General features: G+C 63.7%; 2 protein-coding genes across 2 annotated transcripts; both read left to right on the forward strand.

Moving 5' to 3' along the window:
- The first annotated feature begins 158 nt into the window (after window positions 1-158).
- Window positions 159-4970, forward strand: HINFP (histone H4 transcription factor). Its single transcript, XM_056509677.1, has 9 exons — window positions 159-457; window positions 918-1144; window positions 1294-1405; window positions 1831-1983; window positions 2454-2531; window positions 2644-2764; window positions 2849-2987; window positions 3110-3234; window positions 3814-4970. The coding sequence occupies exons 1-9, from the start codon at window positions 295-297 to the stop codon at window positions 4337-4339; spliced, it is 1644 nt and encodes a 547-aa protein (XP_056365652.1). The 5' UTR covers window positions 159-294; the 3' UTR covers window positions 4340-4970.
- An 846-nt stretch (window positions 4971-5816) lies between these two features.
- LOC130262498 (sushi, von Willebrand factor type A, EGF and pentraxin domain-containing protein 1-like) lies at window positions 5817-7714 on the forward strand. The gene is made up of 5 exons (XM_056509679.1): window positions 5817-5955; window positions 6212-6346; window positions 6457-6624; window positions 6775-6978; window positions 7083-7714. Exons 1-5 carry the CDS (start codon window positions 5889-5891, stop codon window positions 7094-7096), a joined length of 588 nt encoding a protein of 195 aa, XP_056365654.1. The 5' UTR covers window positions 5817-5888; the 3' UTR covers window positions 7097-7714.
- The last annotated feature ends 2465 nt before the right edge of the window (window positions 7715-10179 follow it).

A 10179-nucleotide genomic window follows, 5' to 3' on the forward strand; every position in this document is an offset into this window, starting at 1 on the left:
GAACCTTTGCTGTACAGCGCTGTTTCCGGCGGGGCCGCTTGGCCGAGGCGCATGCAGAGGGTTGCTGCGCGGTGATTGGCTGGCAGGCGGCGGCGGCGCCTGTGATTGGCTGGCTGGCGGGCGGTGCCGCCTGTGATTGGCTGGCGGCCGGGCGCGGTCCGTCGCGGTGCGGGGCCCCCCGCGGGGCTGAGGCGGGTGGCGGCCCCGCTCTCCCCGCACTGCGCGGGTCCCGCCGGCCCGGGGCCGGTTCCGGGCAGCGCCAGGAGCCCTCGGCGGCCCTGCACAAGCCCGGCCATGCCGCCCGCCCGCGGCGGCGGTAAGGGGGCCGTGGTGCTGCAGTGCGAGTGGCAGCAGTGCTCCTTCGTGGCCGCGGAGATGGAGCAGTTCTGCGGGCACGTGGCGCAGCACCTGCAGCAGCACCTGCCGGGCGAGCACCGCCACGAGATGGACCCTCTGGGTGAGGCTCGGGGGGATCGGGCTCTGCCCCCGGGGAGCGACAGCGCAAGGGAAATAGCCGAGTTGTGCCGGGGGACGTTGGGCATCAGGGGAATGTCTGCATGGAAAGGGTGGTCAGGCCTTGGGAGGGGCTGCGGGCCCACCCCTGCGGGTGGCACTCCTGCTCTGCGCTGGGGACACGATGGGGATGGGGCACAGCTTGGGCTCGCTGGTCTTGGAGGGCTTCTCCAACCTAAACCTTGTGGTTTTCTGACAAGAGACTCTCCTCTCCCTGAGTGCTGTGGGGCTGCAGGGCTGGGACTCAGGAAAACACGCGTGGTGTGTGTCCACCTGCAACAGCTGAGACTTGACTTGGAGGGTAGAGTGACTTGGAGAGACCCTTGGGGCTGTCTGTCCGTGCTGCACAGCAGCTGTCTGAGCTGCGCAGGAGCTGTCTGTCTGTCTGTCTGTCTGTGTTCCAGAGGAATACACGTGCCTGTGGCAGGACTGTGGCTTCTGCTCCCCGGAGAGCTCGGCCGACCTGGTGCGCCACGTCTACTTCCACTGCTACCACACCAAGCTCAAGCAGTGGGGGCTGAGGGCCCTGCAGAGCCAGGCAGATGTCAGCCACTGCCAGCTGGACTTCCAGAGCAGGAATATCATCCCTGAGATCCAGGAGAACTTCCTGTGCCTCTGGGAGTACTGTGAGGTGAGAGTGGGGGGCTCAGTGTGGAAGGGGAGGTGCTGCTGTGCTGCAGCTCACCTGCACAGCTGCTGGCTCTGTCTGCAGCTGTGTGGGAGCATCTGGGCTCATTGTGGTCTCTTTCACCCTGCCCTGTCTGTCCTGGCCCCCCTCAGAGGTCGTTTGACAACCCTGAGTGGTTCTACCGGCACGTGGAGGATCACAGCTTCTGCTCCGAGTACAAGGCAGCAGGGAAGGAGAACCACGTGGTGCTCTGTGGCTGGAAAGGTTTGTGGCACCTGCAGAGAGCTTTGGGCTGGATGGCAGACATGTACAGGGGAACAGCTTTCAGAGAGCCCCTTGGCCTACAAAAATAGGTGTGTGCATGGTTTTGACAGTGGGATATTCCTGCAAAATTTCCTTCAGGGAATCCAGCTGGGTGCTTAGTACAGAACTTCCTGTTTATATGTAATCAGTACTTTGGAGAAAAGGCTACAGCTGATTTCTTTTTTACTTTGATTTTTTTCATTAATTTCTCCTGTGTTTGTGCAATTAACTGCTTGGGGAGGGGGGGCACACTGGTTGTGCTGTGATGACCTCACCCTGCTCTGTGGGGGGTTTGGAGCCTTGCTGGCCAAACCAGGACGAAGAAGCTGCTGTCCAGTGAGGCTGTGTCCCATGGGAGGGTTCTCAGCTGTGCTGTCCCTCCCCAGACTGCAGCTGCAGCTTCAAGGGCCGCTGCAAGCTGCGGGAGCACCTGCGCAGCCACACGCAGGAGAAGGTGGTGGCCTGTCCCACCTGTGGGGGCATGTTTGCCAACAACACCAAGTTCTTCGACCACATCCGCCGCCAGACCGCCCTGGACCGTAAGCCCCGGGGCAGGGAGGGGCTGGGGGAGTCCTGGGCTGGGATGTGGGGGCTGCTGGAGCTGCCTGTGCCCTGTGAGCCAAGGGCAGGGGGTGCTTGGAGCAGCCTGGCTCCTCTGCTGGCTGGTGGGAGCCACAGAATTCCAGATCGTTTAGATGGGAAAAGACCTCTGGGGTTGAGTCCAGCCTGGGATTGTTCCTCACTGAGTCAGCCATGTCCTGACTGGGGTAGGGACTCTGCCACCTCCCTGGGCAGCCCCTTCCAGCATCTGATCACCCTTTCCATGAGGAAATTCCTCCTGAACCCAGCCTGAGGCCGTGTCCTCTGGGCAGTGTCTCCTCACAGAGGCAGGATCGAGGCTGCTCCTCCTGTGGGGACACTGGGGTTTCCAGCCCCCTGTCCCACTCTGCTCACTGCTCTCTGTGCTCTTCTCCCTGCCCTGCTCTCTGCTGTGCCCTGCCTGCTGCAGAGCAGAGGTTCCAGTGCTCCCACTGCTCCAAGAGGTTTGCCACAGAGCGGCTGCTCCGCGACCACATGCGGAACCACGGTGAGTGCAGGGCCTGCTCCCAGCTCGGCCTCTGAGGGCTGTGAGCTCAGTCTCTGAGGGCTGTGTGCTCTGCCCTGCCCTGGGCTGACTTTTCTCCCCGTTTTTGGCCCAGTGAACCACTACAAGTGCCCCCTGTGTGACATGACCTGCCCGCTGCCCTCCTCGCTGCGCAACCACATCCGCTTCCGGCACAGCGAGGAGCGTCCCTTCAAGTGTGACTACTGTGACTACAGGTGAGGGCTGGGCTGGCCCTGTCCCCAGTTCTCCCAGAGGTCTGTGTGTGTGTGTGCAGCTTTGTCCCTCTCTCTGTGCTCCAGCTGCAAGAACCTCATTGACCTGCGGAAGCACCTGGACACGCACAGCAAGGAGCCGGCGTATCGCTGCGAGTTCCAGGCCTGCAGCTTCTCTGCACGGTCCCTCTGCTCCATCAAACTGCACTACAGGAAAGTCCATGAGGTGGGAGGGCAGCAGAGCTTGCACTGCTCCTGCTCCATGGCAGTGTTCTCAGAGAGTTCCCTCTCTCCTTCCCTGCAGCTGTGGGCTCGTGGGGAGCTGACATCACTGTGTGTGTCCCTCAGGGTGACTCCGAGCCCCGCTACAAGTGCCACGTGTGTGACAAGTGCTTCACACGGGGGAACAACCTCACTGTGCACCTCAGGAAGAAGCACCAGTTCAAATGGCCCTCAGGACATCCTCGCTTCAGGTACTGCCCACCTTCAGCTCCTCAGCACCTCCTCTGCAGTGCAGGGCACAGCTGGAGCTGCATCCTGCGCTGTGCTGGCAGTGCCTGGGCTCTGATGTTTGTAAATTTTGTTCAAGATCCTTTTCCCAGTCAGAAAACATTCAGTGGGATCTGAGCAGTGCTGGGTGGCAGCTCCAGGGCAGCGGTGCCATCACTGCTGCCCTGGTGGGACACTTCTGAGCTTGGCAGGGGCCAGGTCCAGGTGTCCCCCTCTAGAGAGATCAGTCTTGGGACAGAACCCTCTGGTGCACCCTCTCTAGGAAATTCCAAAGGGTTTCCAAAGCCTGAAAGCTGGGAGGGGAAAAGGATGGGCTTGAAATGCTCCCAGTGAAACAGTGGTGGAAGGAACTGGGCTGGGGAGGTGACTGAGCCTGGCACAGAGCTCAGAAGCTGCCACAGGGGTGTGCTTTTGGGAGGAGAGGGTGAAATCCCATCTGTGCAGCACAGGGATGGAAACCTGGGATGTTGTTCCCTTTCCTTGGCTGTTCCCCATCTCCTGGGAAGGGGAGTGTGCCTGGCTGACCCCCTGTCTGTGCCCAGGTACAGGGAGCACGAGGACGGCTACATGAGGCTGCAGCTGGTGCGCTACGAGAGCGTGGAGCTGACAGAGCAGCTGCTCAAGGACAGGGAGGAGAGTGGGGAGGCTCTGGGTGCCTCCAGCGAGTGCCTGCTGCTGCCTGAGGGCGAGGGCAACCTGCAGGGCATCCTCCTGGAGCCACCAGCAAACCCTGCCCTGGCAGAGAGCAGGATCTCTGAGCTGCCTGTGCCCCCAGCCCTGTGCTCTGCTCCCAGCCCTGAGCCAGCACGGCCAAGCCCCTGCCCAGGAGCTTCTTCCTCCTCCTCCTCCTCTTCCTCCTCCTCCTCCTCCTCGGCAGGAGGCAGCAGCACGAGCAACCCCATCATCCGTGTGGTGAGCAGGACCAACGAGCAGGGCCAGAGTGAGACTGTGTACTATGTGATGGCCTCAGAGGGGCAGGGCACAGCCCCCCTGCCTGGGGAGCTGGAGGAGAACGTCATGGACAGGCTGCAGAAAACTGCTGAGGAGCTGGGCATCCACATTGTCTGAGGAGGAGAGCTTAAATCCTTGGGATGTGCTGGTGGAGGAGTGCTTGGGGACAGGGCTGGGCTTGTCTTCAGCCCAGCCCCGCTGGCTGCTGGTTCTGGTCAGCATGGGGAGAGGGGAGGGACAGATCTGCCAGGTGTGAATTGAGGGCTCTGAGCTGTCTGCCTCCTCCTTTTGGGGACTAGGGCCTCTCCCACCCTTCTGGGAGCTTTGGCCTAGGCCTGGCAGGGTGGAGTGGTCACCAGCTGTCCCCTGAGCTGATCCCCAGGCAGGATGGTGTGTGGAGCACACACTGGTGCTGAAGCCTCTTCCCTGGGAGCATGTGTGGCCCTTGGCAGGCCTGTCCTGCCCCATCCATGCCTTCCCCAGGGGCTGTCATGCCTTCATCAGCACTTGTGCACACATTTCCTGTCTCACCTGGTGGTGTTTGCCTCCCTGATCCCATACCCAGCACTGGTCTCTGGGAGGACACTGCTGGAGGTGCTGTCCTTGCAGACCAGTGCAGCACTGGGACATGTTGAGCTTTTTGCTGCTTTTGGCATCCCCTGGCTGCCCTCCCCACATTGGGGTTTGGGCTCCTGGGTGGGCAAAGTGTAATTTGGCAAGACAAATAAACATCAGGCTGCCAGGCCCAGCAGTGTCTGGAGTGTTTTTCTGTGCAGCCCCATCCCTGCCAGCTGTGCTGTGGTGGGAGGGTGGCACTGAGCAGCTGCCAGGCTCTCCTGGCTCTGTGCAGCTGGCACTGGAGTGTGCTGCTCCCCAGAGGTGGCACTGGAAGGCCAGGTTAGCTCTGGCATCGTGTTCCTGCTGTGGGGCTGAGTTTTGCTGCCTCCCCCAGGGCTGTCTGCTGCCTGCTCTTGAGTACAGGGAGTAGCTGGGCTTGTGAGCAGAGCCAGCTCATCCTTTGTTGAGTGATTGCACAAGGACAGGGAATTTGGGCCCCCTGGAGAGCCATGTTGGCCCTCCCTGCCCTGTGTGGGGTGATGTGCCCAGGGGGACACAGGGAGGCACCTTGCTGCTCTTGGCTGGGCACTGACCTTCTCAAGCAGCTGAACAGAAGCTGTTGGAATTTTGGGTTGTTGAGGGAAACCACTTGATCCCAGCCCCTCTGGGGGAGAGGGAGAGGCTGTCCCCGGCAGCACACAGTGCTGCAGGCAGTGGATCCTGCCCTTGGCACTGCCCAGCCTGCCTGGCCCCAGCTCCCTGGCCTTGGCAGAGCTGTGCTGAGGATGCCTTCGAGAGCAGGGCCCCGTGCCAGCCCTGCATTCACAGCACTCCCAGCCTGGCCCTCTCTCCAGCCTGCTCCACAGCCAGGGCTGTGCCTGTGTCTGGGTTTGGGGCTGGGAGTGTCCCTTTAAACAGCGGCTCCAGGCAGGGTAATCTGCCAGAGATTATCTGCTGGGGGAGGATTGGCATTAAAGGGAATGTCTCCTCCCTTCCCCCATGTCCTGCAGCAGCCCCTGGCCCGGGGCTGTGTGTGGAAACCAAGTTCACTTTCTCCTGGCCGAGCAGAGAGCGCTCTGTGGGTGGAGGGGCGAGGGGAGCAGGGCAGATGATGGCCCTGGGCCTCCTCTTCCTCGCTGTGCTGGCCACCCTCGTCTCCTGCCAGGACCCAGAAGGTAACAACAGGAGGGGGTGTAATTATGGGGTGCCCCAGAGCTGCTGGCACCCGTCCTGCCAGTGAGGAGCAAGACCAAGGCTTGGCACAGGGGAGCTGAGGATGAGTGGCTGCTCTGCTCACCACAGCACGGGCTGGGGAGGGCTGGGGTGGGCTTCAACACCTCCATGGGGGCTCTGAGGCTGGGATGGGCTTCAACACCTCCTGTGGGGCTCTGAGGGCTGGGCAGCTGCTGGGAATGGTGTCCTGGCCCCCAGGGGAGCTGGACACTTACTGGTCCGGCACGGCACCCATCTGCCTGGGGGGCTGCAAGGGGAGGCACAAGGAGCTCAAGAGGAGCCAGTGTGGCAACGGCAGCTGCTGCTGGCTGGGCTACAAATCCTTCTGCAGAGGTAAAGCCCCGGGGAAGGACGGGGGATCCCTGGGGACACAGCCTGGCCGGGGTTGCCCCCGTGGCCAAAGGCTGCCCAGGCTGCCAGCCTGGTTCCATCCCTGCCGGCAGTGAACTGCGGGCGGCCCGAGGCGGATTTTAACTCGGTGGTGCACGGCAATGACTGGTGGGTGGGCTCCGTGGTGCGCTACAGCTGCCGGCCCGGCTTCCTGCTGCTGGGGGACCCCGCCAGCGCCTGCCAGTCCGATGGCCGCTGGACCCCCAAGCCCTCCTGCCTCCGTGAGTGCCCCGCTGTCGCGATGAGCCCCTGCGGGATCGTCCCCGAGCCCTCCTTGCCCCGGGGGCTCCAGGTGAGCACCCCGTGATGGGCTCTGCCCCTGCTTCTTTCTTTGTCCCTGTCCTTGTCCCTGTCCCTGCCCCTCCCTGCAGGGATCTGCCTGCGCGGCCGCATCGAGATCAGCGAGCGGGACATCACGGGCAAGTGCTCCTCGTCCTGCGGCAGCCAGGCGCACGTGGGAGCCTCCCTGAAGCGCGGCTGCATCAAGATCTCCGGCTGTGTCACCAAGCTGTCGGGCTGGCCCCGCTGGCTGCAGCGCTGTGACACCTGCGAGTGCGACTGCCACGTGCCCTGCGGTGAGCGCTGGGTGGCACTGCCAGCTGCGGCTCACTGCTCTGGGGGACAGGTCGGCACCGGGAGCTGCCAACAGCTCAAAATCTGCTGTCTTTGCTCTCCTCAGGTTCTTCCAGGTAGAGCTGGGCCACCCGGGGCTGTGGCCGCTGGCCCCGTGCTGGGGGAGGTTCCACCCTGCGTTCTGCTTCCCTTCAGCACGTGTGTCCATTGCTGTGCTCCTCCCATGAGCTCTGTCTGTCCCGAGGCTGCCAGCTGAGAGGGGAAGAGACGTTCTGGACTTACTCTTGCAGGGCTGGCTCACCCCAGGACGCTCCAGGGGCAGGGGATGCTCTGGGTGATCTGTGTGTGGTTCCTGCAGCTGGCCTTGGGGACAGTGGTGTCACCACCCATTCACCTGGCTGCTCCCCAGGGGAGGCTCAGACCCTCCTGTGGGGGAGGCAGCACCTGTGCCTGTTGCAAAATCCCTGCAGGTTGTGATTTCTCCGTGTCAGGTAATTGCAGGTGAGAGCTGAGAGGTGGAGCTGCCCTCTGAGCTTGCTGAGGCCAGCAGAATGTGACATCTGCCTGCTGTCCCCATGCCACGGGCAGAGTGGCATGGCCAGGGCTGCAGCAGCCCCTGCTGAGGAACCCAGTGGGTCAAACTGCCCTGCAGCCTCCCTGGGAGTGCAGAGTGGGCAAAGCTCTCATCTCCCAGGTGGAAAATCTTTCCTGCTGGCTGCTGGTCCTGCTCCTTCCAGGGATCTGTGCTCCTGCCCTGAGTGCCCCTTTCCCCAGGGTCCCTCCTCCCAGATTTGGCTCCAGCCAGGAGCAGCTTTATGTCCCTTTTGGACACCTCTGGCTCCTTAGGAAGCAGCCCTGGAAGCAGCTGTATCCCCCAGGGAAGGAGAGGGTGGTCTAGAGCACGTGTGATGGCATTGCTGAGGGTGCTGGAGCACCAGCCACGGGTCATTAAAAATGGATTTGCAGGGAATCACACAGGTTTCCTGTCATGCAAAGAGGTTCTGCTGCCTGCTCTGTCCCTGCAGCCCTGAACACAGGTGACAGAAGCAGGACAGGCTCCCTGTGCCACTGTCCTGAGCAAGTGAGCCACCACGGGGACACAGCTGTGGACAAAGCCACTTTAGGGAGGTCCCAGCTGGGGATTAGAGGGATGTGAATGGCACTGGGCTTCACCCCTGCTTCCTTCCACCTTGAAATGACTCCCAGCAGCTGCTGGTTGCTTCGTGGCCCCCAGCTTTGCCCCAGCTGGGCAGAAAGGGGTTTAGCATCAGCGAGGTCATTCCCAGGCCCTCCTCTGCAGGGAGGAAGGGCTGTTTGGCACTGCACAGAGCAGGTCTGGGCAGGGACCTGCTCACGGGGAGTGCCCATGGGGTGGGAGGAGCTGGGTGCAGACAGAACTGGGTGAGTGCCACGTGCCTTTTTCTCCATGCCAAGGTGACTTAAGACCTCCACGAGGAGCTTGGCTCCATGGATCACTCCTGGTGCCCTCCCCTGGCCCAGCCCCCTGGTCTCCTCTGCCTGGATCCCGCCCTGAGATCTGTCCCAGCCCTAAGCTGGGAAAGCTGTCCTTGGCTCAACAGATGGTTTTTTAATTAATACTCTTGCTGGTGCCACTCATTTCCATATGTCTTTCGTGTTTAAGTGCTGTGGTGGGTGAGAGGTGTGAGTAACAGCGAGGAGGGAGCCAGGCTGGGGAGGTGCAGGGGGATCCAGGTCCTGCACGATGAGGGGGTGCTGGGGGTAAAATCCTGAAGGGACACCGCCCTGCCATGACCCTTTGTGACCAGCTGTCACCCCGCTGGCTGTCCCAAGCCATGGCAGCCCTGCTGGCACCCCGTGCCCGTGTTGGGGTGTCTGCACTGGGGTCTGAGCGGGGCAGGAGGGGGTTTAGGGTGTGCTGGGCTCCCTCAGGGGGGTTTGGGCTGAGGGGGCAGTGGGGGGAGCTGCGGGGGCTGTGTCCCAAATGCGAACGGGAGCCGGCACTGGGGTGCAGGAGGGTGCAGAGCAGGGCTGGCAAACCCCAGCCGTGTGCTCAGGGATGCTCAGGGCCTGCTGCCAGGCAGCGAGAGGAAATAGGGCCGGTCCCTTTAAGAGGATTTTTCGCTGCCTGGCAGCGCTGCCCGCCCGGGCAGCCCATCCATCCATCCATCCATCCATCCTGCTTCCCGCACGGCAGCACCGGCCACGGGGCTGGCGGAGAGGGGCGCCCCCGAGCCCGGCGGGCTGCTAGCCACTGCGGGGCTTCTGCTAGCCACTGCGGGGCTGGGGCCGGAGCGCCCCCCGCCCGCCCTGCGCACCCAGCCCCGCGGAGGGATGGGGAGGAGACCCGGGCCGGGCACCCGCGGGGGCAGCGCCCAGCCCGGCTCCGGCCGCTGAGCACCGGAACCGAACCGAGCCGAGCCGAGCCGCCCCCCGCCCCGCCGGGCTCCCCGGGCATCGCCCCTTTGTCTGCGGAGGAGGCGAGGCGGGGGCGCTGCGGGAGCGGAGCCGCCGCCCCGCACCCTGCCAGGTGAGCCTGCGGGAGAGCCGAGACCCTCCCCGGGGCCGGGGGGTGGGATGGAGGGGGCCGGCGGGGAGCGGGGATGAAGGAAGAGCATCCCCGGGCAAAGCCTCGCGTCCCCACCCCGCGCCTCGGGGCTGGGCTAAGCCGCCGAGAGCCGCTTGCGGGATTTAGCGCTCCGTGAACGCCCAGCCGGAGGAGTCAAGGTGAGCCCGAGGGCGCTCCGAGCCCGCTGCCCCCCACCACCACCCCCGAGCCCCCCGTCCCTGCACCCCGCCGATGCGGGGAACCCCCACCCCTCCTTCCCCGGGGCTGGGCTGGCTTCCTTCCAGCCCTGAGCGGGGTCTGCCTGCAGCAGGGAGTGGGCTGGGGGGGATCTCCCGCATCCGGCCGCCCCTGGCAGGGGCCGTGTGTGTGCGCCGCAGCCGCAGCGAGCCGCTGCCCGCAGCCCAGCGGGATGTAGGTTAGCCAGGCGGTGGGACCCCGGGCGGGAGGCGAGACGGGTGCAGGGCACAGCACGGTCAGGCACAGCCCGAGCTCCTTTTCCTGCTGCTGGGGGGATCCCCGACCCCCTCCCAGCCTCTAAGAGCCAGGTAAGCGTGCTCCCCACCCTGCTTGGCTCAGCATCTCCGGAGCCCAGCCGCGCTGCAGCCGGCTGAGGAGCACTGCAGGCAGCAGAGGGCTGGGGCAGGTGTATCAGCGT

This window comes from Oenanthe melanoleuca, chromosome 24 (genome assembly GCF_029582105.1).
Source record: "Oenanthe melanoleuca isolate GR-GAL-2019-014 chromosome 24, OMel1.0, whole genome shotgun sequence".
Lineage (NCBI taxonomy): Eukaryota > Metazoa > Chordata > Aves > Passeriformes > Muscicapidae > Oenanthe > Oenanthe melanoleuca.

Coding starts and splice junctions, on each gene's coding strand:
- LOC130262498 (XM_056509679.1), top strand. CDS start 5,889: ATGATGGCCCTGGGCCTCCTCTTCCTCGCTGTGCTGGCCACCCTCGTC. Junction 5,956..6,211: donor CTCCTGCCAGGACCCAGAAG/GTAACAACAGGA, acceptor CCTGGCCCCCAG/GGGAGCTGGACACTTACTGG. Junction 6,347..6,456: donor CTACAAATCCTTCTGCAGAG/GTAAAGCCCCGG, acceptor CCCTGCCGGCAG/TGAACTGCGGGCGGCCCGAG.
- HINFP (XM_056509677.1), top strand. CDS start 295: ATGCCGCCCGCCCGCGGCGGCGGTAAGGGGGCCGTGGTGCTGCAGTGC. Junction 1,145..1,293: donor GCCTCTGGGAGTACTGTGAG/GTGAGAGTGGGG, acceptor GGCCCCCCTCAG/AGGTCGTTTGACAACCCTGA. Junction 2,988..3,109: donor ACTACAGGAAAGTCCATGAG/GTGGGAGGGCAG, acceptor TGTGTCCCTCAG/GGTGACTCCGAGCCCCGCTA.